The 25,512-nt window shown below is 36.5% G+C and overlaps 1 protein-coding gene across 3 annotated transcripts in view; it reads right to left on the bottom strand.

Moving 5' to 3' along the window:
- Positions 1 to 6,018: 6,018 nt before the first annotated feature.
- HPSE2 (heparanase 2 (inactive)) overlaps positions 6,019 to 25,512 on the bottom strand; it is a 695,104-nt gene continuing 675,610 nt past the window's right edge. For all 3 annotated transcript variants that reach the window (XM_044665757.1, XM_044665756.1, XM_044665755.1), the window contains one exon: positions 6,019 to 6,184. In XM_044665757.1, coding sequence (XP_044521692.1) covers positions 6,019 to 6,184 — 166 coding nt within the window. The remainder of the gene's footprint in view (positions 6,185 to 25,512) is intronic.

A 25,512-nucleotide genomic window follows, 5' to 3' on the forward strand; every position in this document is an offset into this window, starting at 1 on the left:
AGGAATTAAGGAAGAAAAAACTGTTAGAGCAGATATTAGGATTGTTAGTGAAAGTGAAGTGATAGAGGGGTGGTAGAAATGAGTTATTAGTTGGGGATTTGGGTATTTTGAAAAAAGCTATTACATAAAAACATTACATAATCCTTGTTTTGGATTTCTATTTTTATTCTATTGTTGAGGGCCTCTTGAATGACATTTCAAGTGTCTGAAAAAAATCCTTTTGTACATCCACTCTTCTTCTATTCTCTTCAGAAATTAAAGAAATGTCCTGTTCTAAAAAGATTCTGAAGAATTTACTTCTATCAATAAACTTTCAAGGTGGAACCAATGGTAGTCTCACCACAAGCAAAGTAAATTCTTGGTGCCTACTGTTATAACACAACTATACCCACACTTTTATTTATGTATCTGATACATGGCCTTAAATGACTGGTCACTAGATGAATTCAAATACTAAGGTCTAGGTTCCCAAATCTATAGACATGAATTCTTAAAATTTGCAACAGCTCTCTAATCTATCCCTTCTCTTCTTTGACACTGCCACTGCTCTAGTGCAGGTCCTTGTCACCTCACACCTGGGATATAGTCTGCTCATGGGTATGTCTGCCATGAGTCTCTCCCCATTCCAGTTCATCCTCCATTGAGCCACTAGTTATTTCCAAAATGTCACCCCTGCTACTCAATAAAATCTAGTGGCTCCCTATTGCCTCCTGGATCCAATGCAAAATAGTTTGGCATTCAAACTCTTCACAGCCTAGTTCCTCCTATTTTTCCAGGCTTCTTACACTTTACTTCCAGACAAATATTCTTTAATCCAGTGAAACTAACCTTCTGGCTATCTTATAAGACTTTCCATCTCTAAGCTGTAAGCATTCTCTTTGGTTTACTCCAAAGTCTGGAATACTCTCTCTTCTTTGCTCTGACTACTGACTTTCCTGACTTCCTTTAAGCCCCAACTAAAATCCCACCTTCTATAAAAAGTCTTCCCTAACTCCTCTTAATTCTAGTGCCTTTTCTTTGTTAATTATTTCCTAGTTATCCTATTTATAGCTTGCTTTGTTTATGTTTGTTTGATTGTTGTCTCTCCCAGTAGATTGTGAGAGCAGGATCTGTATTTTTTTGGGGACAGGGTATCCTTGGCACAGTGAGTGGCTCATAGTAAGTACATAATAAATGTTTATTGTTTTATTGGAAAGGATCTTAAAGGTCATCTGTCAAAAATGTCTACCCCACAGAAGTAGATATACTTATTCTCCACAGTCCCCAAGAGGTCTACTTTTCCAGTAACAGGGAGAACTAGTAATTTTTATGTAGTTTTTGGATTCAGGTTTTGGGATTTCAGGATCATCAAATAATCTTTTGTTTGGGGTTGGGGCTCTTAAAACCATGTGCCACAAGGGCCCACAATGAATTGGAATGAGGGAATAGTAGTTATAATCTTTAGTGTACATCTCAGTTTTGATACTTCAACTTGCTTCCCCTCTGTTCTAGCTAATTCTTGTCCTGGACAGGGGTTGAGTTTCTGTTTATTTGAAATGAATGAATGAGAAAAGCCAAACATCCAGATATTGGACTTGATCGCTAGAAAAACAGGAGAATCACTTCTTAGATAGATTTCTTCCTTACTATTTAGCATTGAAAAGGAAAAAAAAACAGTCACTCCTAGTGACATAAGGAACAAGAAACAACTCTGCAAAAATGTTCTAATTGTGTAATATTTGTTTTTATCTTCTCAGTTAAGCATTTCCTCAAGACAACTCATTAGGCTTGTTTAAAAGTTATTAAATATTATTTACCTCCTTCATGCCTTCCTCTCTGTAAGCTGTTCTGATGGGAAGAAACTTGGGAAAACATATTGCTTATCTCTTTTGTATTATGGATTTTCTGTGTGTTTCTGTCTTCTATTCTGCTCCTTATATTAGAGTAGGCTTTGTGGTATTTCCTATGAGTGTTCTTATAGGTACAACCGCCTTAAAACACAATCATTTGACAACTTTGGGAACTAACAACCCTTGGGTAAAGTTCAAGGCAAGTTTCATTTATACTGAATTAGAAAATAATAAATTCTATATTTTTTGATGTTTTTCAAACACTTGTTAAATCAGATGATCACTTCTGGTGATTCATATGGACATTTAGTTTTAGTGCAAGGAAAAACTTTCATAATTAGAGGTATCCAAAAGTGAAATAGGCTGCCTCAGGAGGAAGAGGACTCTTTTTTACTGGAAGACTTCAAGCAGAGGCTGGATAACCATTTGTTGGTTTGTTGTAGTGGGGATTTTTTTTTTACTTAGGTTCAACTTTTAACTCTGAAATTCATTTTATTTTATAGAAAATAGTATGATAATTGTATTCTTTGTTTGGCTTTTAGGACCCTTTGTCATCTGACACCAACTCAGTTTTCTAGTCACACACATTTTACATGACACCCCCCCCTTCATGCACACACTATAGTCTGATCAAAGAGGCTTTCCTATTGCTCAGACACAGCACCCCATTTCCATTCTCAGTGCCTTTTGCTCCCAATAAGTGGATTGTACTCCCTCTTTACTGCCACAATTTCCTCCTAGACTGGGCTCAAGAACTCAATGGAAGGTCCACATGAGACCTTTTCTGATCCTTCCCAGTTGCTAGTGTCCTCCCCCACCCTCACTCAATCAACTTGTATCTCTTTTGTATATACCTATATATGTGTATATACCTATATACCTAAATATGTGTTCTCCTCTCAAAAAGAATGTAAGCTTCTTGAAGGCAGGGTCTGCTTTACTTTTGTGTTTCTATTTCTATCACCTTGTTCAGTGCTTAAGAAATGCTTGTTATTTAGTAGTGTTTGGATTTCTTTATCCTCAAAGAAACAAGGAATTATGGTTAGCATTCAAGGCCTGCAAAGAAAAAATTCAGAAAGCCGTGTAATTGTATTATAAAATTTATCATTCTTCAGTTCTGGAAGTATTTCTATGAATGAAGGAGGGAGAGAAAGTAGAAGGCAGGATGTGTCTCCTTAGTTCTGATTCTAGCTGATACTTCATTGCCTTTTATATTTTATGCAGATACAAATTGCAGAGTTCACTGGGCAAATCTCTAACCTCCAGTGAATAGATGTCATCTCCAAACTAGGTGATCAAGTTGTAGTGCACATTATATATAAATGAAGTGTTTGAGGGAATCATTTAAGGTCTTTACTCTAGAGTAGAGAAAACATTGGATTTGGAGAACTATTAGCTCTGCTAATTATTAGCTGTGTGCCTTTGGACAAATCTCGTCATCTCTCTGAGCCCTAATTTTCAATTGGACTAGTTGTTTTCTAAGGTCCCTTCCAACTCTTCACTGTGTGGATTCCAAAGAGATTACCATGTGGATTACCATGAGAAGGTAAGAGGTGAAAAAGATGATACATGACCTTGGGTTGCTCTGTTGGGACTCTTTCAGTGTCAGGGTCTGGAAGTTTTTTGAAGGCTTTTAAAGTGCTTTCCTATACATAGCACCAGCTGGCTTTCTGGATACCTGAACAAACTGCTTGCGAATAGCAGAATATATAGTGATTCATGAGTTTCTACATCAGTAAGATGCTAAGTCCTTATACTACCTACTTTATAAGCTTGTTGGTACTTTGTAAACTTCAAAGTTCCATATCCATGAGTTAATTATTATTATTGTCATCATTGTTATTATTGCTTTCTTTCCCCTCTCTTCCTCACATCCTACTCTTTTTGCTCTTCTTTTCACTCTCTTAATCTTCTAATGGAACTCTTTTCCTTCCTAGGGTAGAATGATTATGGAAGAGGGCTTTGCTCTGCTCTAGTACACCTCAGAAGGTATCCTGAAGGATGATCAGGGAGTGCTGTGCCTTCTGCTCTGCTCATCCATTTAAATGGTTTTCATCTCTAGTCTCCAGCTTTACCTCCTCAGGCTCTCTCTAGTCCCATAATCCCAGTGGCACATCTCTTGTGGGATTCTACTAACACCTAAGACCAAAGCAGGTGAGAGAAACTGAGCCCAAATTTCCCCAGGCTTCCACAAAATGTTGGCCATTCTCAGATTCTAATGAAAGCTTCACTGCTCATGTTGAGTGTCCACACACTTCTCTAGCATTAGAACATTTGCTTTACTCTATAATCAACTTCTCTAAGTTATGCTATGCCTTCTGTTATATTTCTCAGTTCTGTCCCTCCTCATCATTATTTTAGCTACAAATTGAATTCAGATACATAATACTTTGTGCCACAGCATTTTAGCTAATTTCCCTCCCTCCAGCATCTTAGCCTTTCCCCTTCTATTTTCTCCTATAGACAGCAGCAAAAATTATTTTCCATTTTAATCACGTCACTTGATTGCTCAAAAGCCTATACTGGCAATGACTTCTCAAGTAAAATGGAAAAGTTAAACATGGAGCTATAAGGTCCCTCTTCAGTTGCTCCTGATTCCTCTAAATTGTACTCAGTCTGCTTTACTCCTAGTGACATTTTCACTCCTCAGTCAACCAAGCTTGTTCAACATTTCATTCTTCCAACTTCTTCCCTGAGACTTTCTATTTGTCATCTTTGTCTTCCATAAATATGTCTTTTCTTTTGTTTACTAGGACTTCCTTCCTCTTTCTTGTTGCCTAAAACCTTGTCTGTCTGGTCAAGTTAGCTCTGAGTTGGGACTCCATGGATCTGGCCCTTTTACATGGATCAATAGGCAGATCCTATTTATTATTTTACTGAGAGGGAAGATGGTGGAAAATACCAAATTGAGTTTTATCTTTAGGAGATGATTTTGATTTGCTCCTTCTATAAAGTTTTCCCACTTTAACCCTATCCTACTGAGCCCCACTAAATAATTGTTGAAATCCTTCCTATCCTTCAAGACTCAACTCAATTGCCTTCTCCCTGACATTCCTCATTCCTCATCAAAGCTTGGAGCAACCTCTTCCTTCCTAGTATCATATTTGCCACTTTTCTGTGGACTTAGAACATTCTAAGGATCTGTGTCATCTGCCCTCTTAGACGCTAAACTCCTGGAGGGCTGGGATCATTCCTAATCATATCTTAGTGCCTCAGCCAGTACCATGTGCTTAGAAAGAACTGATTAAATGTTGAATGAGTTGGACTGACCCTCCTCAGGGCTCAGCTCTTTCTGATCAGTTCATTTTAGTACCGGATGTTTGTTTTTGTTGTTCTTGCCTGTTTGAACTTAAAATTTATCCTATTTCCCCAGTGGCTTAAGAGCTACATGCAGGAAGGAATGTTGCACCTGATTCATTGCTCTCTACTTGGTATATGTTGTTCAAATAATATTCAACCTTGGGAGGAATTAGATTTGGGGTCATTATTTGAAAATCTGGGGCTTAGGTATAGTTCTACATTTTAAGGATATAGATCCCAGAAATTGAGCAAACAAGCAATGTCAGTGTCATGGTTGCATACATGTATATATACATATCACCTGGGAAAAGCTCATCCATCAGGCCCTGAACTGACTCCTTCACCCTATCACCTAAAGAAGAAGGGTAACAGTAGATAGAAACCCAGAGCAGCAGCAGACAACAGTAAAAGGTGAGGTGCTTAGAATTGGCTTTGGGCTCCAGCAAGTCTTTTTTTAATCTTTCTCTTCTGTCCTCTGGCTGGGCAGTAACAGAAGTACGAGGATTTGTCGTCAGGTAGTTGGGCAGCCAGAACAACAGGAAGGCATTTGGTGGCATTTCCCCTAGGAAGGGTGAGTGCACTTATTTTAGGGTGCAGATCCATCCCTCCATCCCTCCACTCATATGTACATACATACATATATGTATAAAATATATTTTTGTATATTTGTCTTTTGCAAGGATTTATATATGTATGTATGCATACAATTTCAATGGAACTTAGGATCTTCTTGGAGAGAAGGCCTATGCTGTGTTCAACAAGACTTGGAAGCAGGGTCTGTCGTAGTCTGCCTAAGAAGATATTCATCAATGAAAAAGGATACTGTTAGGTCTGAAGAATTAAAACAGGTCCAGCAGGTCCATCAATGACAAATGGACTTGAAGAAGGCCTATCGATACCGGCAGGCCAGAGCATTGACATTCTTGACTACATAAAATCCCATGGTTACTGGTGGGATAACCAATGTTCGGCCAGCCCGAAGGGGTCGGGGCTTCAAGTCTGGCAGAGTTCCATCATCCACCATCATCAGAGGCTGACCATTTAGCTGCACTGACCTATAATGAAAAACAATAATGTCTGATTATTTTACAATAATCAAGTTAAATAAGTGAGCTTATTTTTTCCTAGACAGCTTGATAGAAACATTTATTGTACCTCACACAGTGCTATGTATACAATGGCACTTATTGAATATTGAAAGAATGAATGATTTATTCTTTAAGAGAGGATCTGTTTTGCCAATTTCTTTGGATAATCTAATATATTTTATAGATGAGAAAATGAAGTGACCTTTTCACAAGTTTTATTACACACCTATTTTGTATTAGCCCTTGTGCTAGGCACTTTGGGAAATACAAAGGCAAATTATATATCTTTTTTACCATAAAGGAGTTCAAAATCTAGTATAGAAGGTAATATGGACACAAATAACTACAACACCAAGTAGAATGTGATCAGCATAGGATTGTTATGTTTGCTGCTTCATCTAATGTAGGGTCAGTTTTACTATGTGGTCTAATCAAGTTTTTTTTTAACCTTTTTTTTTTTTTCTTTTCAGTAGCAAGGCAATTGAGAAAATTAAAATCCATGGGAAAGGAAGTTATGTGAAGATGTTTGCACTAGCAAAGTGTTCTAAGGGTTAAAAAGTTTAATAATTACTAGTAGGGTGCAAACCTGAACTATTACGCTGATGAAGCTCACCATGCTAGGTCTGCCTGGTAAATCTACATGGTTTTATTAGTTGTTTTGTTGTTGTTGTTATTGTAGCAGGGGGATGCCCCTGATAGCTCTGCCTCCCAAAAGTTTTGAGCAAAAAAGAACAGAAGGGAGAGCCCCTGAACCATCCACTTGTTGCCTATGATGATTATACAGAACATCTGTTGTTTTCAAGCTGCCACTTTTGGGGTGGCCACTATGGTACCAGTTGCCAGGGCCTATACCCGCACTGATCAGGTACAGCGTATGAGACCTGAGACTTATGCCAAGGACAGAGATACAAGGTATCTATCAAGTTGATCTATAGAAGTTGGTGTTACCAGGACAAATATGGTTTGCAGCAGAGATAGATTTGGGGGCCCCCTAAATTAGAAGCTCTTGAGAGTTGTATTAGCTGAATATAGAAGAGGAAAAACTCTTCACCTATAATGATATTAATTAATGCTATTATTTATGACAATTAACTATTTTAATATTTTTAAAATAATTTAAAATATTAATAATATTTATTTTCAGTTGATATAGGTCCTTGACTCCTTAAGAAAGGTCCTAGGTAGACAATTCTTTCCCTAATCCATTCACTAGAGGATAAAATGGGAAAGTTGAAGGGAAAAAGTTTCCTTTTTGGGAAGTATCTAAAGATAGTTTTCTTGTCATATTTATTCTAGACAATAAAATGTATATAATAACCACAGTGTGGACTGAATATGTTATAAATAGAGAGGGTTATTATAATTTATAAAGAGAGACTCCAAAAGTGTGATTGGGAACTTTAGAGCAGAGATGATTTTCTAATTTCAGTAATTTTGTAACATATGATCTTCCTCTATACCCTAGAAATCATAACTAAGCCAGTGAGGGTTTCCTTCTTGCTTGGCCATTTCAAGTCTGACTTTTGTGGTTTGAGGTTATTGATACAAACATAGAAAATATCTCCCTTACTGGCAAACTAATTAATTAAATGGATACTTCCCTTCTAGTATTGATAACTTTTCTTCCTGTAAATTTGAGCCTGGTGAAGGCTACTGTTACTTTGGCAACATGTTAAGTGACACTTGGAAAAAACCAAGGGCCCCCCAAAATTTAGAATACCATCCTAATTGGATATTACAATTTCTAATCAATTTAACCAGAAAATTATGTTAATTTGTCATTTGCAAGTAGCAGGACATAATAATGGAAGACTCTGGACTAAAAGTTCTGTTCCTGAACTGGACCATTCACTTCTTGCATGCACTTGGGCAAGTTATTTGACCAATTGAGTCTTAGCTTCCTTATGTATTAAATGAGATATGAATATTTGCTATACCTATCTTATTGATTGTCATGCAAATGAAAAAACAATTCAATAAATATTTATTTTGTGCTTACTATTTTGTAAGGCATTCTGCCCATAAATAACTTACAATCTAATAATCAATATGGAAATACTTTGAAAAACAGAAAAAGGATAATTCAAATATAAGGAGGTAGTTTCATTTCTGATTGTCATTACAAACTTAATTTCATTCTATCTAATTGATGAACTGATTTTGCGTAGTTTTGTATTATCACTGGGTTCTCAAGCTTAACTTGGGGGAAAAAAGCCAGTCTCAGGTTTTTATTATTCTAGAGCTCAGTCTATTGAATATCATTTATGGTTTTAATGAACATACCAGTTACTGTTGTTTTCAATGGCTCATGAAGATGCTTGATAAGACCTAAATTATCTCTATTATTTCAGATTCTCAGTAGATATTTTCCTCAATGACACAAGGCCATTTTTTCTTACTAGCCGTTATCATCCTTAAAATGATCTATGTGACTATCTTTCAGTCAAGTCAGTGAGTTAATTTTGCAAGTTAAGGTTTTGTGAAATCCTCCATAGCCCTGTCCTTTATCTACTAGCTTAATTTATTAGGGAAAAAGACACAATCCTGTTTATTATCTCCATTTTATTTTCTTGATTACAGTATTTTTCTTTAAATATTTGTTGTAATACTCATCTAAGAATTTGGATTATACTTACCAGATGGTATTTTCCTGGATCATATTTCTTACTTTTCAAAGGTTTGGTATCATATTTTTTCAATAGTCTGGTACCTCTCAGTTGTCCATGGCTTTTCAAACGAAATTCTAAATGATCCAGTCTGTGTGGAAGTATTTACCTTAACACCCTGGCATGCCTGACCTGCTGAGGGATATATACTTAAGTTGTCCAAATATTAGGACAACTGCATTTTATCACTCTTTGTTTTTGCAGTCTTAACTACTTTCCAATTTCTTAAACTTGTTTACTTAATTTTTTTCATGTTATCATATTAGAGTCAGTGTCACCACTAATTTAGAGTAAAGATGTCCATGCCTCAGCCCCTATTGCAATTCCCCCTCCCATAACCCCTCCCCAACAGAAAGCTTTTCATATGCTTCTTTAACTCTATTGGCTTTTCTGTCAGCTGCCCTTAATCTCATTTTCCAGGTCCCAGACTGGTCCTAGGTACTTTAATAGCCAAGACTTAGATATTCAAACAAGGTTTTGGTTACATGAAGTCCCAGAAAAAAACAATTCAAGATGAATAATATTTTCATCCCAACTTTTAGCCTTGGGTGGAAAGTGGTTAGCAGCCATTTGGGGACAGAAGAGCTCTAGGAAGTCTAGAGAAGTTCTGAGCGAGAGTTTATAGGATTATGGAATTATAGAACTGAAAGGGTCCTTAGAGCCAATCTATCTAGTCCAAACTTATTTTACACAAGGAAATTAAGTTCCAGAGAACCCAAGTGATTTGCTCAAGATTACAAAGGTATTAGAACTGGGATGTGAAAACAGATTCCCAATTCCCTGCTCTTTCTATGACACAAAACTCTGTTCAGAAGAACCCTAGTCATGGTATGAAGGCATCCAGGAGTTTTCAAATATAACTCACTCATGGGCTTATCCTTTACATCAGAAGAGATCTACATCTCAAGAAATCCCAGAGTTGGGTGGTTTTGAATAGATCTCTTATTGATCACCAAGGGAATCTAGTTAAGAGTAGAATTTTGAGTACTTACATTCTGATACTCTAATAAATCTGTAATCTCTTTGGAATAAATAAATCTTCCACTAATACATATTATAACCAATACACATCATCTCTTTTCAATTCTTATTGACATATTTCCTTAAATCCTCTATAGAAAGTCCACTCAACATACTGAAAGTCTTCTGATTCTTTGAATATCTTCAAAAACCCAACATAACCTTTCAGCAGTCCTCCTATTGCTTCATTCTTGCTACATGATTAGCCTACTTCCTTTTCTACTCATATATTTTCTTGGTATTGCCTTTTATATATTTCCTCATATATCTCATTGGTAACATGCCTATATATCCTGGTTATAACCAATAATTCATCTTTTTGTCATCTTCTGGGTTTACTTGTACTTTTTTATTCTTCTGAGGTTGGGATATTTCACAATTCACAGCCATGCATTATCACTGTGGAAAAGAGATGGGTTTTTTTTGTGGCAGAAGGCAATTTCTTATCTTTGAAAGTATGGCTTGGTTTCCATGTGACTTGGACAAATGTGACTTAGATAAATTTGAGTATATGTTACTGTCAGTGTCCTCCATCAACCAAAAAATAATGTATTTCTGATTCAAAAAGCTGTTTTTACAAAAATTAGATAGGTAAAAATCATATTAAGTAAATAGAAGATATCCAGATCAGGTAAAAATAAATTCACAAGCACTTAATTTACTGGACATTTCTTCTACAGACATATTTGCATTGATGTCAATTCTCTTAATTTCTTTCTTGTGTGCTTATACTCAAGATCTCTATTTCCTTTTGAGGGTCTTGATGGATCTTTGAATCTTTGGGTCTTGCATGATTCTTTTTTATTATTGTATCACATATCCTTCTCTTAGGTCACAAGGAGAGTATAAGGGGAGAATGGTGTATATGCATGCTGTAATTAGGGGTTGATGGCAAAATGGCATTGCCTGAACTATATATATATATAGGTTCATTTACCATGATTACTAACTCTTCTACCCTCCAACTTTCCAGTCAGATATGGACAAAAGAAGCGAGAAAACAAAGAATGCTGACAATCATTAAAGAATTTAAAAACTCAAGATGTATCCAAAAGAATCTTATTATATCTGCATGGGAAAGAATTATCTAATCAAAATCACTGATGTTTCCAAACCATCCACCAAAACCATTCATTAGAATATCAACGAGTTAGGAGTATAAAAGGGATAAAGTGAGCATATTTGTGACTCCTTGAATCTCTATTGGCTAGTTTACTATAGACTATCAGCTGTTCATCTCCAGGTCCTGCAAACTGGAAATGTGATACCTAGAAACATATTTGTTTAAAACATGCCATTGGGGATTAGGTGGGTTTGGGGAAGAGGAAAAGAACATGAAACTATGGGAAAATATTCAAAATAAAAATAAAAAAATAAAATATGCCATTGGGAGTAGGCTAGGTGGCTTAGTGGATTGAGAGCCAGGCCTAGAGATGGGAGGTCTTGGGTTCAAATGTGGCCTCAGCTACTTCCTAGCTGTGTGACCCTGGAAAAGTCACTTAATCCCCATTGCCTAGCCTTTACCACTCTTCTGCCTTGGAACTAATACACAGCATTGATTCTAAGATAGAAGGTAAAGATTTTTTTAAAATGCCATTACAAGAAGTCATTTTGGGGGGTCCCATGAAGTTTGTCTTATTCCTGAAGAAAGACAATATGTAACGAAAATATCAGTGTATCTGGATTAAGAAGACTTAGGTTTGAATCTCAGCTCTGCCAGGTACCAGCTGTGGGACCATAGGCCAAGAACATCACATCTGTGTGCCTCAATCTCCTCTCCAGTAAAATAGGTATAAAGTCTCTAGCTCACATTCATATAGTGGTTTCAGGAATCAAATGAGATAATAACGGATGTAAATTTCTTTGCAAACCATAAAACAATTATTTAAAATAACCAATTGTCAAAATTAAATATTTTTATAAGTGTCATGCTGAACAAGGGACATAGACTCATAGAATATTAGAGCTCTATCAAACATAAATGATTCTTTAGCCCACTCCCTCATAATACATATCAAGAAACTTAAGTCCAAAGAGCTAAAATCTCAAGATCACAAATGCTTGAGGTCACAAAGCTAGAATACTATATACATTGCTTGTACCCCAGAAGTACTCCTTCAGTATGGTGAGGCTGAAGACTTTTGAAATGGTATTCCTTTACTCACTGTCCTTTTCTGGGCATGATACCCTTCCTATTCAGGGAAACAGACTGAATAGTAGAAACAACTCTATAATAAAGAATCAGAAGATCTTAATTTTAATCCTAGTTCTGTTCCTGACTTACTATGTTACCAAGAGCAAGTAATTCTCCCTCTCTAGGCCTTAGTTTACTTTATTTGTAAAATTAGGTTGGCCTAGATCAGGGGTCGGCAACCTTTTTGGCCATGAGAGCCATAAATGCCACATTTCTAAATATGTAATTTCGTGAGAGCCATACAGTGCTTACAGTGCACACTCCTGTAACAGTGCTTGAAAAAAAAATTGACTTTATGGCTCCTGCAGAAAGAGCCATACGTTGCTGACCCCTGGCCTAGATGGTCTCCAAAGTCTCTTTCTGTACTAGATCCTGTAATTCTATAATTAATCTTCCTAGTATTAGTGATATAGAACTTCTTCTTCTTCTTTGTATGGCACTAGATGGCACTCTTGTCCTATACAAAAAGATCTGAAGAGCCAATGATATCACACTGAAGTTGGAATATGGTCTAAACACCACAGAGGCTATAAGATGTGGAGATGTGGACTACACTTGGCCTTGCTTATAAATGAGCCACAATATCAATCAAAATTCTGAGACGTTCTTCCATGTTGTTGACTTGGCAAAGAATAGATCTGGAATTCTGCCTAATATTAAGAAAATGTGTGAATATGCTGTGAAAAATCCTGCTGGAGGGATGTGGGATTCCCATTCCTTGTTTGCACAGTTAGGAATGAGGAGCAGTGGCCCTCCTGCAGGTGTGGGGTGTTGGCTGGGCTCCCCAATGCCTCAGCCAGCTCCAATTCTCCCAAGCATCGAAAGGAGCCTGGGTGTGCACCTGTTTGCACTTTACTGGCCTCTTGAAGCCAGAGCTGCCCCCTCGAGTCCCCCATCACTGAGCTAGTAAGTTGGTATGTGCAGCTGCCCAGAGTTCCTTCAGGTCACTGGCAGGTTAAAGCAGGGGGTGGGAAGCAGAGTAGGGTTTGTGGACAGAAGGGGCTTCATTCTCATGTCCTTAGGGATGGTCTGTGCATCTGGTGTAGGTTAAGGAGAGGAAGTTATTTTTAGAATTTGGGTGAGTTAGAGCTACCATAATAGGGAGACCATGACAGAAGCTATTGGTTTTAGGATGGCCTCCATGTTATAATTCTCTCAGACTGTACTGGATAGTCTATGAGTATCCTTTCTGGGGGTACTTTCCACTTGTGTGAGGTTACTTTCTAGCTTTGCATGAAGCTTAATAGGGGTTCTGGTGTTTTCTCTGGATATTAGAAGTCTCCTCCATAGCTGAATTTATGGAAGGAAAGAGGCAAAAAAGAAAGAAGGATCCAGAGTTAGGAGAGAGGACAGAAGAGAGATTTATTCCTTCCCCCCCCCCCCCCAAACACACACACACACACTCTCTCTCTCTCTGTCTCTCTCTCTGTCTTTCTCTCTCTGTCTGTCTGTCTGTCTGTCTGTCTGTCTGTCTGTCTCTCTCTCTCTCTCTCTCTCTCTCTCTCTCTCACTCACACACACACACACACACACACACACACACACACACACACTCTATTTTGCTTTTCTATAACTTCTGATGATTGGAAATCTTTGAAGAAACTAAAGGTATCCATTGTTTTCCTTATCTTAGCCTTTCCCATCCCATCCTATGCTACCAAGCTGATAGTATTTTGTTAGCTTTGTTAATACCATCCTGAACTATAAGGGAACCTCCTTTATAAAACTGGTGGTAGGATCATGACAAAAGTTCATATTACAGAATGTTAAGAGGTAGAAAGGCTCTTGCAGATCTCCTAGTCCTCATCTTCTAGATAAGGAAATTGAGTTTGAAGAACAGTTTCCAATAAAGGCTTTGATCCTTTCATCCAGTGCTTTCTTTGCTACATCACAGTTCCCTTTCTTACTTGCTCTTAGACTTAATTTCCTCATCTGTAAAATGGAGATAAAATAGAGCTTTCCCACATTTGGGAAAGCTGTCCTACACACTTCATGGGGTTTTGGGGAAAGTTCTTTTTAAACCTTACATTGCTGAGATCTCATTACAGTATTTTTGGTGAAGACTGAAGAATCTTAGAAAGAGGTTCATAGATCATTCATTTAGAACTGGAAGGGATGATAATACAGGTACTACTCAGCATAAACATTATTGTGAGACAAAAGAAATAACATATACAAAGTAATGTATCAATCCAAGCTTTTATCAATTGTTTTTATGAGGTCAACATGATTTCTTAACTTAAATCTGATAAAGGGTTAGGATTGAAGGCAGACCATAGTCAAGGAAAGTAAGGCACAGAAATTAGAAAAAAAAATGAGTTCTTATCTCCTATTTACTATGGGGGTAGGGTAATAGTTTTGTCTAGGCTAGGGTAATAGTTCATGTCCAAACAAGGTATATAAAGGATCATAGAAGATAAGATGGACAATTTTTATTGCATAAAATTAAAAAAGTTTTTACACAAAGTGTAGCTAAAATTAGAAGGAAAGGAGATTTCTCTGATAAAGGTCTCATAAACATAAGGTAATTGATTCATTTTTATTGGAATAAAAGCTATTCTCAAATAAGAAATGGTCAGATGATGATGATAATAATAATAATACCCAGCATTTATATAGTTCTTTAAGGTTTACAAAGTGCTTTACAAATATTATCTTATTTGATCCTCACAACCACCCTTGGAGGTGTGTGCCATTATTTTACAGATGAGGCAGGCAGAGCTTAAATGACTTACCCAGGGTCATATAGCTACTAACTTTGATTGATTACAAACAGGAAATTTACCAGGAATAAATCTAACCTATCAATAGTTTTATGACAGGATATTCCAAATAACTAAAAATTTGAAGCAACTATAAGGTTCTAATTCATTCTCATTAGATTAAATTTGATCATAAAGAAAAATGTCAAATATTGAAGGGGCTACAAGAAAACAGTCACGTTAATATATCATTGATAGAGCTATGAATTAGTCTTGCTGTTCTTCATAGCAATTTGAGTTATGACCCCAAAGTTACTAAAATTTGTATACCCTTTGATTTAATGATATTACTTCTAGGTCTATATATTTGAAAGAGATTAAAGAAAAAGGAAAAGATTCATAGGCACACAAATATTTGTAACAGTTATTTTTTTATAATGGCAAAGAATTGTAAACTAAGGGGCTGAGATGTCCATCAATTGAGGAATGCCTGGACAGATTATGGCATATGAATGTAATAGGATACTATTGTGCTTTAAGAAATGATGAAGGGGAGGATTTCTGAGAGACTTGAAAAGACTTCTATGAAAAGATGCAAAGTGAAATGAGCAGAACCAAGAGAATGATTTCTACAATAAGAGCAACACTGTAAAGACAAAAGACCTTGAAAGACTTAAAAACTCTCATCAGTGCAGTGATGAAACATGCTATCCACCTTCTGACAGAGTTGATAGATTCAGAATGCAGAATGAGATATATTCTTTTGAACCCGACCAATATGAGAATTTGTTTTCCTTGACTATGTACATATATTGCAATGGCTTTTTTCCTTTCCTTTTCAACAGGGGAATGTAGGAGGAAGAAAAAATGGGCATTTGTTCATTGAAAAAAATTAAATGAAAAATAAAGTTAATTTTTTTTATAGGAAAGGACCTGTTTTCCCTACCTCTACTTGTGATTACAGATCTGGTGACCAGAGATTAGAATATAGACCCAGGAGGCTGGTATGACTAGGATAAGTGGAAAGAAAGCTGAGCAAAAATATTTTCTTAGGAGGAAAGAAACACAAAATTTATTAAGTAAGTACTTACTCTTTGGCAGGCACTGTGTTAAACACTAGGTTTATAAATATACTATGTTGGGCTCTGGAGGACTGGCACATACCATGATCTTCGGACATAAAAATAGAGTACGAATTAGAATATAATAAATTTGTAAGAGTATTATGAGATCAAGTGAGGTAGAACTTGCTTCCAATTGGAGATGAATCTAGGAAATATTCATGGAAAAGGTGGCATTTACACTGGGTGTCAGGGTAAGTAGGTCAATATGTGATTGGGAGAGGTAGGAATGCTAGAGGCATTCCAGGTGTAAGGAACAGCATCAGCAGAGGCTGCAGAATATGTGGGACTTCTCTGAGGGATGGCAATTAGTAAAATTTGGTTGAAATTTAACGGTACTATGTGAGAGGAGTATAAAATAAGGCTAGAAAAGCTGGTTGGAGCCAGGTTGTAGAAGGCTCTGAATGACAGAGATAGATAGTTTGGACTTCATTCAGTTGACAACTGAGAAGCATCAAAGATTTTTGAGCTGGTTACACATTATGATGATATACTTAGTAGTAGTGCATAGGATAGATAGGAAGGGACCAAGAGTGAAGGATCCTGTGAATTGTTTTGTGGATCATCACAGCTGAGAGAAGTTGGCAAAATGGTGGTTAATAAAGTATATATAATTCCTAACAGTGGGTAATCAGTGCAAGCTTAAGAGTTCTTCCTTCCTTCCTTCCTTCCTTCCTTCCTTCCTTCCTTCCTTCCTTCCTTCCTTCCTTCCTTCCTTCCTTCCCCTCCTCCTTTTCCTAAAGCACTGTCCTGGAGAAGGGAACTAACTAATCATAGTCTTTAAGCTACTTTTGTTGCCAAGGAAATTTGTTTCAATTTAAATCAATTTAACACATTTTCATTAATAATAGGCAGAAGTATAAGACATGAAGGACTATTGGAGCTCCCTTGATGAATATTTTCAAGTGATGGTACTCTCCCTCCATGATCCCCCAATTATAGCTTTGGAATTCAGCCAGGGGCACTAATGGATCAAGGAAGTATCATGAAATTATAGATTTATACCTAAGTTCTCCTGGTTCTACTCTATTCAAAATCAGGTGTTTAGAAGATTATATTGTTATAAGTAAGTGCACTGAATCATAGAACATTGGAGCTAGAAGGTACCTTAGAAATCATGCACATTTACTATTGCCCTCTATGGCTCAAAGGAGAAGGAACTGAAACCCATGCCTGGCTGCTTGCCCATGGTTTGCAACACGAAGGAAAGGCTGTTCTAGGGGCCCAAGAAGGAAGAAAACTATAGCCAAAATGAACATTCTCAGTTGGGAAGATAATAGCTATTCTGGGTGGGGCACAGGAAAATATCATCTGTTGTGAAGAGGCTTTTCAAGCATTTTGTTTCAGGATGTTAAAAAAAAGTCAATAAGCATTTATTAAGCACTTACCATGTGCCAGGTAATGTACAAGGACTTGTTAGAATCCTTTAATCTGTATGTCAATCTGCACATTAATAATTTGGGAGCTTAATTAGTTAAGGAGAACTTTAGGGATCTAAAGCTCTTTTCTTCTTATACAGCCAGAAACAGCTCCCATTGTCTTACTTTAATGGATTTACCCCAGGCAAAATGGCTTCCTGCATGAATCCAGATTGAAATCTGGGAGAAATCAAAGGCTTCAATCATCTGGAATGCTGTTCCAGGATTCTGGGAAGGGGACTGAAGAATCTGTCTGAATTGGTTTTATAGGGAAGGGAAAGAAGCAACAACCCTTTTTCTTTTAAACCAGCAAAGTGATGGCTATCTTTCAATGAAAAAGGCCTTTATTTGATGCCTTTTGGACACTCTTGATTAGGGTCCCAAGTTTGGGACCTAAAAGTAAGGCTTAGAGGGTTCAAAAGAAAAGCTCTCTAATTGATTGGGCACAAGGCAAATATTCTTGCTATTTCAAAAGAACTGCATCACACCTCTTTTTCTGCAAATGAAACACTATTCTAATTAGCCTGGCCTGAAGTATGAACCAGAGAGAATGGTTTCTGGGTATGCAGCTTTCTGTAAAACTGATTAGGAACTACCATAAACTTTTCCTTATACATTAGCTGGAGAAAAGCATTTGTATTCTCAACTGATGGTCTGTAATATTTCTGTCATTGGAAATAGGGTGAGTTTTCAGAGAAAGTTCTATGGAGGTTTTTAAATCCTTTTTAGTACAAACTATGTCTGCATCTTGGGTAGGTGCTATGAAGTGAAGGATGTATCTGATTAGGACATCAAGGGCAAAAATGCTTAAGCCTAATTACTTCAGATGTGAATAACTGAACACAACTATGGCACAATATAATAATAATTATAATATAGAAAAATAAGTAAGTTTATTTAGAAAATAATTTTAACTTCTATTTATAAACAAGAGTTAAAAGAAACACAAATCTCTGAAATAACAATTGGTCTATTTTCTCATCAACTCAAACTTTTAGAAGGGTCGCTTTCCTAACTATTTTCTTGTCTTTCGTTTTTCCTCCTATAGTCACTTCAGGAACCTTTTCATGGCTTCTGTTTTAGAATTATAAGTTCCCCATTTATTCAGGTCTTATTTAGAATATAAATGTTAATTGCCTCTTTAGTATAACAGCAACTCTTTAAGCTCAAAAAATCCCCAATTGGTTCTTTATTCCTTCTTTTTCTGCTACATATCTGATATCTGCTAAAGCTTTGCATCTTCTCTGGACAAAGTGGCTCTAATCTACTTTTTTTATTTTTTTATTTTTTTAATTTTAAACCCTTAACTTCTGTGTATTGACTTATAGGTGGAAGATTGGTAAGGGCAGGCAATGGGGGTCAAGTGACTTGCCTAGGGTCACACAGCTGGGAAGTGTCTGAGGCCGGATTTGAACCTAGGACCTCCTGTCTCTAGGCCTGGCTCTCAATCCACTGAGCTACCCAGCTGCCCCTCTCTAATCTACTTTTAAAAATGATTCAGGTAATACAACAGTATCTGTCCCTAATGCTGCAACTCACAGAAGAGTCGTTCTCCTTTGGGTGAATGAGACTTCTCTCTCTCTCTCTCTCTCTCTCTCTCTCTCTCTCTCTCTCTCTCTCTCTCTCTCTCTCTCTCTCTCTCTTTTTTTTTTTTTTTTTGGCTTGGCCTCCTAAAGGACCTTTTCTTTCTGACATTTTGAAATCATTAAATAAAACAAAACATAGATTAAACAGGCCTGTTCGTATCTCTCAGAATGAACACTATTGCCATTGGGCTTTTAATGCCATATTTGCTCAACATGAAAAAGCCTTCAAAGATAATACTGCAATGTTTTACATCTCCCATTTCTCTCAAACTCCATCAGTAAAGCTGTCTTGTAGTTGGGAAAGTTGAATAATACATATCAAGAATGATTCTGTCAAAGGCAGCTAATAGGTTCTAAATCAAAAATGATGATGAGGGATCTGAGAACTGTGTACTGAAAAGAAATGCTGAAGGAAACTAGGGAGATATGTTGACTGTCTCTAAATATCTGAAAGGTTCTCAAATATTTAAGTGTCCTCTATTGTTCTGAATAGAAAAGACAGATATTACTGGGGAAAGGATTTTGGCTCAACCTTAGGATAATTTTTTCCAATCAGAGTCAATTAAGAGTCAAATGGGCTGCTTTGTTAGGGAGTAAGATACTGGAGGTATCTGAGCAGAATTTGTCAGGGGTACTGTAGAATAGACTGCCATACTTTGTAGGAGATCTGTTTAAAACCTAACTTTTAAAAGATTTCATTGGTATAGGGGATGCCTTTTGTTGAAACTCCCTGTGGCAATGCAGATTAGCATTGTTTTCTTTTAGTTACAGAGAGTTGCCTAAATCACTAAAAAGCTGAATGCCCATGGCTACACAAACAGTATATATAAGAAGCAGGTCTTGATTCTAAGTCTTCCTGACTACAAGGCCAGATGTCTGTGACCTAGATCATGTACTTCTTTAAATCTCATTTTCATGATTCTTAAAGCCATTTCCTCCTAAAAATACATCCTCTAATTACTGTGTTCTTTTTTTTAGAATGAATAAAGGTTGAAAAACAAAACAATGAAAATGATCACATAAGACCAAAGCTTCAAGTAGCAATTCTTGTTGATCAATCTTTTCTTTATATTTAAGACAAGATTTGTTTAGTATATGTTACTAGTTCACAAAGGGCCTTGTTTTTCTATATCCAGTCTTGTCAGATCACAATAAATGTTTACTATCAGTGACTTCCTTTTCAGCTTCATGCCATTCTGCTTTTCTTAGTGCACCCTTTATGTTTTAGGCAAACCAAACTAATCATTGTTTCCTCAGTGTCGGTTCCTGTCTCCTATATTTTCAGGCAAACTATCCAACATCTCCCCACAATTGTGTTTCCTTCTTTCTCTTCTGGGACTACTTAGGTTTTACCTCCTACATGAAGCCTTCCCTGAATTTCTCCTTCCACTTTCCCCCAAGGGTATCTCTTTCTTCTCAAATTTCTTTGAACACTCTGTATATAGCCCTCTTTTTTGCACTCAGCACACTATCCATTATTATACTTACTTGTGTACTGGTCAATCCCTCTAACAGACTGTAAATTCCCTGAGGGAAGAGATTAAATTCTTTTTTTTTTCCTTCTCCTTTCTCATTTTTGTATTCTCAGCTCCTGGAAGAATGCCTTAAACAAAATGACAGAATCTTAGAGCTAAAAGTAACTCTCAGAATTCTTAGAAATAATATAGACCTGAACAAGAATATTCTCCCCATCATACTTGTCAAGGGATTGTCCAGTACTATCTGCAGAAGCAGCCTATTCTGCTAATAACTCTATGTGTTTGGAAGTTTGCATTGATATCATTCTAAATTTGCCTTTTTACAACTTCCACTTATTGTTTCCAGTTTTGCCTTCTGGGACTAGGAACAATTCTATTTCTTCCTCCAGGTGACAATCCTTCAAATATTTGAAGATGGTTATTATATCCCCCAAGTCTTCTTTTCTCATGTCTAAACATTCCCAATTCCTTCAACTCATGCATATGGCAATCATTTTGCCGTCCACATTGCTCTCTTCTATATATGCTCCAGTTTACCAATGGTCTTCATAAATAGTAGAGTCAAGATTTGAACATAATGCTCCATGTTAGCTAACAAGGGCAGAAAAATAGGACAATACTCTCCCTAGGCATTTGGATTCTATTGTCTCTCTTCAGAGACTTTTGAGTGCTTTAGTTTTGTGTTGTTTTAGTTGCCAAATCATTGTTGATTCGTTATGGTTTCAGTACAATAAAATCCTTATATCTTTTAGAGGCTCATCTATCTGGCCAAACCTTCCTTATCTTATATTTGTGAAGGTGATATTTTAAATCCATGTAAAACTTTACATTGGTGTAGATAGGTGGCACAAGTAAATAGTGCCAAGCTTAGAGTTCAGAAGGCTCACCTTCTTCAGTTCAAATCTAACACTTACTAGCTGTGGGACTCTGGGCAAGTTTCTTAATCCTGTTTGCCTCAGTTTTCTCATCTGTAAAATGAGCTAGAGAAGGAAATGGTGAACCAATCTAGTATCTTTGCCAAGAAAGCCTCAAGTGGTGTCATGAAGAGGTAGACATGATTGAAAAGTTGGACAACAAAACTTTACATTAACGGTATTATGTAGGGGTCTTGGACTCAGGAAGACCTAGACTTGAATCTTGCCTCACAAATCACTCTCTGAACCTCAGTTTTCTCAGATATAAAATGGCTGACCTCAGTATTATCATTGATTCCTTATTCTCACTGCACATATCTAATAATCATTTGTTCACTCTTTCCATTTCTATTCCCATTAAATCTCTAACATCTGATCTGTTATCTCAATTCACACAGAGACTTTAGTTACAGCCCTCATCATCTCTTGCCTAGACTGTTGCAATGGTTTCTTTACCTCGTCTATTCCCTAGCCCCTAAGAAGCTTACATACTACTCTCTCTTACAAACAAATTAATATATACGTGAGTACATGATAAAATGAAGAAAGATGGACTCCTAATGTCTGGGGATGGGGTGGGGAGTCAGGAGAGGAATGTGAGTGAACTTGAGAGTTTAAGAGGAGGGAGATATATTTGAGGGACAGAAAATAGGCCATTCTGGCTGGAACATAGAGTAGGGGGAAAGGAGTAATGCAAAACAAGTCTCTAAATTCAGGCTTAAGCCAAATTGTGAAAGTTTTAAATACTAAGTTCTCTTAAGCCAAAGAGTTTGCATTTATCCTAGAGGTAGGAGACTCTGATGACTTTTGAGAAGAGGAGTCCTATGGTCAGGCATATTCCATTTTGACAGCTGTGTGTAGGCTTGATTGGAGAAGAAAGACTGAAAGCACGGAGTCCAAGTAGGCTATTGAAGTAGTCCACTTAAGTAAGAGGTAATGAGGACTTGACTTAGAATAATAGCTTTGTGAATGGAGAAAGGGAAAGCATGTCATAGAGGCAAAATTACTAAGACTTGGTAATTTATTGAGTAGAACCAGAAGGGGAATAAGGAAGAGCTCAGGATGATTCTAAGGTTCAAACATGGGTGACTAAGAGTTTGGTAATACTCCTAGTAGAAATAGAGATATTTGGTAGAAGGTTGGGATTAAGGGGGAAGATAATGAGTTCTGTTTTGTATATCTTTAGTCTGAAATTCCCATGGAATGTAAGTTGAGATGTCTAGTTGGCAGCTGGTGAGATGGCAACAGAAACTCAGGAGAAAGATTAGGACTCTATGTTCTGGAAGTCACTTTCATACAGATGAAAATTATACCTATGAGGGGTATGAATTTACTGAGAGAAAAGACAAAAGGGTCTAAGACAGAAGAACTATGAGGACCTCACAGAGTTAGGATGGCAAATAATTCAGGAAAAGACTCTGAAAAGATATAGTAATATGAGAAGGAAGAACACCAGGATAGAATACTGTCATGGAGACTGAGGGATGAGAGTACATAGAAGAAGAGGAAGGTTAATAGCGTCAAATGCTGCTGATATGTCAGGAAGGATGAGGATTAAGAACACTCTGTTGAAGTTAGTAATTAAGGGAGTACTGGTAACTTTGGAGAGAGTAGTTTTTTTCAAGAAACTACTCAGAGGTCAGATATAAGATCATAAGAGGTTAAGAGAACATAAGTGAAGGCAATGAGGGTGTAGATGGCTTTTTCTAGTAGTTTATTTGAAAAAAAGGAAGAGAAATTGATAAGCTTGAGAGATGGCAAGGTCAAGTGAAAGCAAAGCTTTTTAAGGAAGAGCAATCTTGATATGTTTAGGCTAAACACTCTTAATTTCTTAAACTGTTTTGTGTCCTGCTTTTAAAGCTCCTTACCATTCTGACTGCTCCTCTCTAGGCATGCTTCAGCCAGCTTATCAGTGGCTCATGGAGCTGAGCCCAATGTTGCAAGTATGATTTGAGTAGTACCAGGTACAGCGGAATTAGCCTCTTCATCAGTCTTCCATTTACTTTTGTTTATACCAAAATTATATTAACTTTTTAGGGGAAGAACATTACACTTTGCATTCCCATTGAATTAGTAGGTCAAGTCTTTATCAAATGAATTGCCATCTACTTCTACTTCTCTCTTTGATGCTATTCTTGTGATGATTGTTTTTTAATATGAGTATAGTGCAAACAGTTAATATTTACTAGACAGAGGTATTGGACCTTTATAAAGTAAACAGAAGACCCAGTCTCTGTCCTTTTGGAGACAGGACAAATATAACTAAGATGGAGTCATTAGTAAACCAAAGAAAATCTCAACTGGCATAAAAAAATTTGCTGTAGATTTAGGGACATTCAAAAATGGGAGAAAAATTCTGTAACAACTGTAAGAAGAGATTCAAAGAGGAAAATGTATTTTCTATAAGGGCTATGTGACTACCTGTAATAAATAAAGAGATTAAAAATAAAATAAAATCTTTGGAAGAAAGAATTGAAAAAGGAATAATAAAGAAGTGGCAAACCTTTACCAAATAACAGATTCATTGAAAACTAGAATAGACCAAAGAGAAATTAATGATTCCAAGGATAGCAAGGATGATTGTAACAGATTTAAAAGATAAAAAAAATAGAAGAAAAATATAAGATATCTGATATTAAAAACAACTGATCTGAAAAACGGGTCAAGGAAAGATAATTTAGAATCACTGAACTTCCTGAAAACCTAGATGAAAAACTCCTTGACATTCTATTTCAAGAAGTCATGAATGAAAACTTCCCAGATCTATTCTAGAGGGCAAAATGAAGGAAGAAAGAATCCATCAATTACTTCTTGAAAGGAACTCCAAAAGGAAAATTCCCAAAATGTCTTAGCTAAAATCCATACTCCAACATCAAAGTAAAAATACAATATACATCCAGAAAGAAGCAGTTCAAGTAGCCAATAATTATAATCAGTATAACAGAAGATCTAGAAGCTCCTAACGTACACGAGAGGAGATCTTGGAATTAAATATTCCAAAAGACAGAAGAGATGGGCTTATAACCAAAAATAACTTACCTTACAAAGTTGCCAATAATCCTATAGGGGAAAATAGATCTTTAATATGGTAGAGTACTTTCAAAAATTTCTGATGAAAAGAACAGAGATAAGTAGGAAGTTTGAAATGCCAATGAGAAAAACAAGAGAAATTCAGAAAAGGAAATTTAATTGAACAAATGGAAAGGACTATATTGATGATATAGTGCTAATGTTCTAATAGAGGGAGAAAAAACAAATGTCCTTTTCAAACTTTACTGTCTTTGAAGGTTTTTTAGGGAGTTAAATAAGAAAAAAAGAAGTTCTGGGAGGTAAATTGGTTCTGTACTCAGAGATTTAAGAATGAAAAGAGAAGAAACGGTAAAAGGAATATACAAATATAAAAGAAAAAAGGACATAGCACTTGCTATTTTTCATAACTGGTGTATATGAGAAAATTTTGTAAGCATGGAGACAGAGTTTAGGAGGCCAATATCAGATGAACCTTTTGTCCACTTTTATCTGAAGTGGATGAAAGAGTGTTGAGCATACATAACATTTATGATAGAAGTACATCAAATTCAACAATGAAATAAGTAGGAGTGTTAGAGAGAGGAGGATAAAAAGGGAGAGTAATATCAGGGAAGATATAGCTACAAGCAAAACAAAATTTCTGATCCTAAAGGTGAGATTAAAAGAAGAAAAGAACTAGAATATAAGTGTTATAACAAATGATAAAAGAGATAATTTCAGAGAATCCTGGGTAATATGAACAAATGTAATATGAAATAAGCAGAACCAGGAGCATATAAGTACAGAAACACTACAAAGAAAAACAAGCCAGGATTGCCAGACTGTAGAGTATATGGAGTGATGTCAAGAGTAAGAAGACTGGAAAAGCAAGAAGGGGCCAGATTGTAATGGGTTTTAAATACCAAATGAAGCATTTTATATTTTATCCTTCAGGTTACAGGAAGCCAATGGAATTTACTGAATGTGAATGTGTGGGCTATTAACAAGATATATATTTTTTGAAAAGTTATTCTGACATTTTAGTGGAAGATGGATTGGAATGTAGAGAGACCTGAGGCAGAGACACCAGCCATAGAGCAACTGTAATATTTCAGTATGAGATGATGAAAACCTGAGGTAGTGGCTTCAGGTAGAGGCTATATGAGGAGAGAGAAGGGTATATAGGC

Source organism: Gracilinanus agilis, chromosome 2 (genome assembly GCF_016433145.1).
Source record: "Gracilinanus agilis isolate LMUSP501 chromosome 2, AgileGrace, whole genome shotgun sequence".
Classification (NCBI taxonomy): domain Eukaryota; kingdom Metazoa; phylum Chordata; class Mammalia; order Didelphimorphia; family Didelphidae; genus Gracilinanus; species Gracilinanus agilis.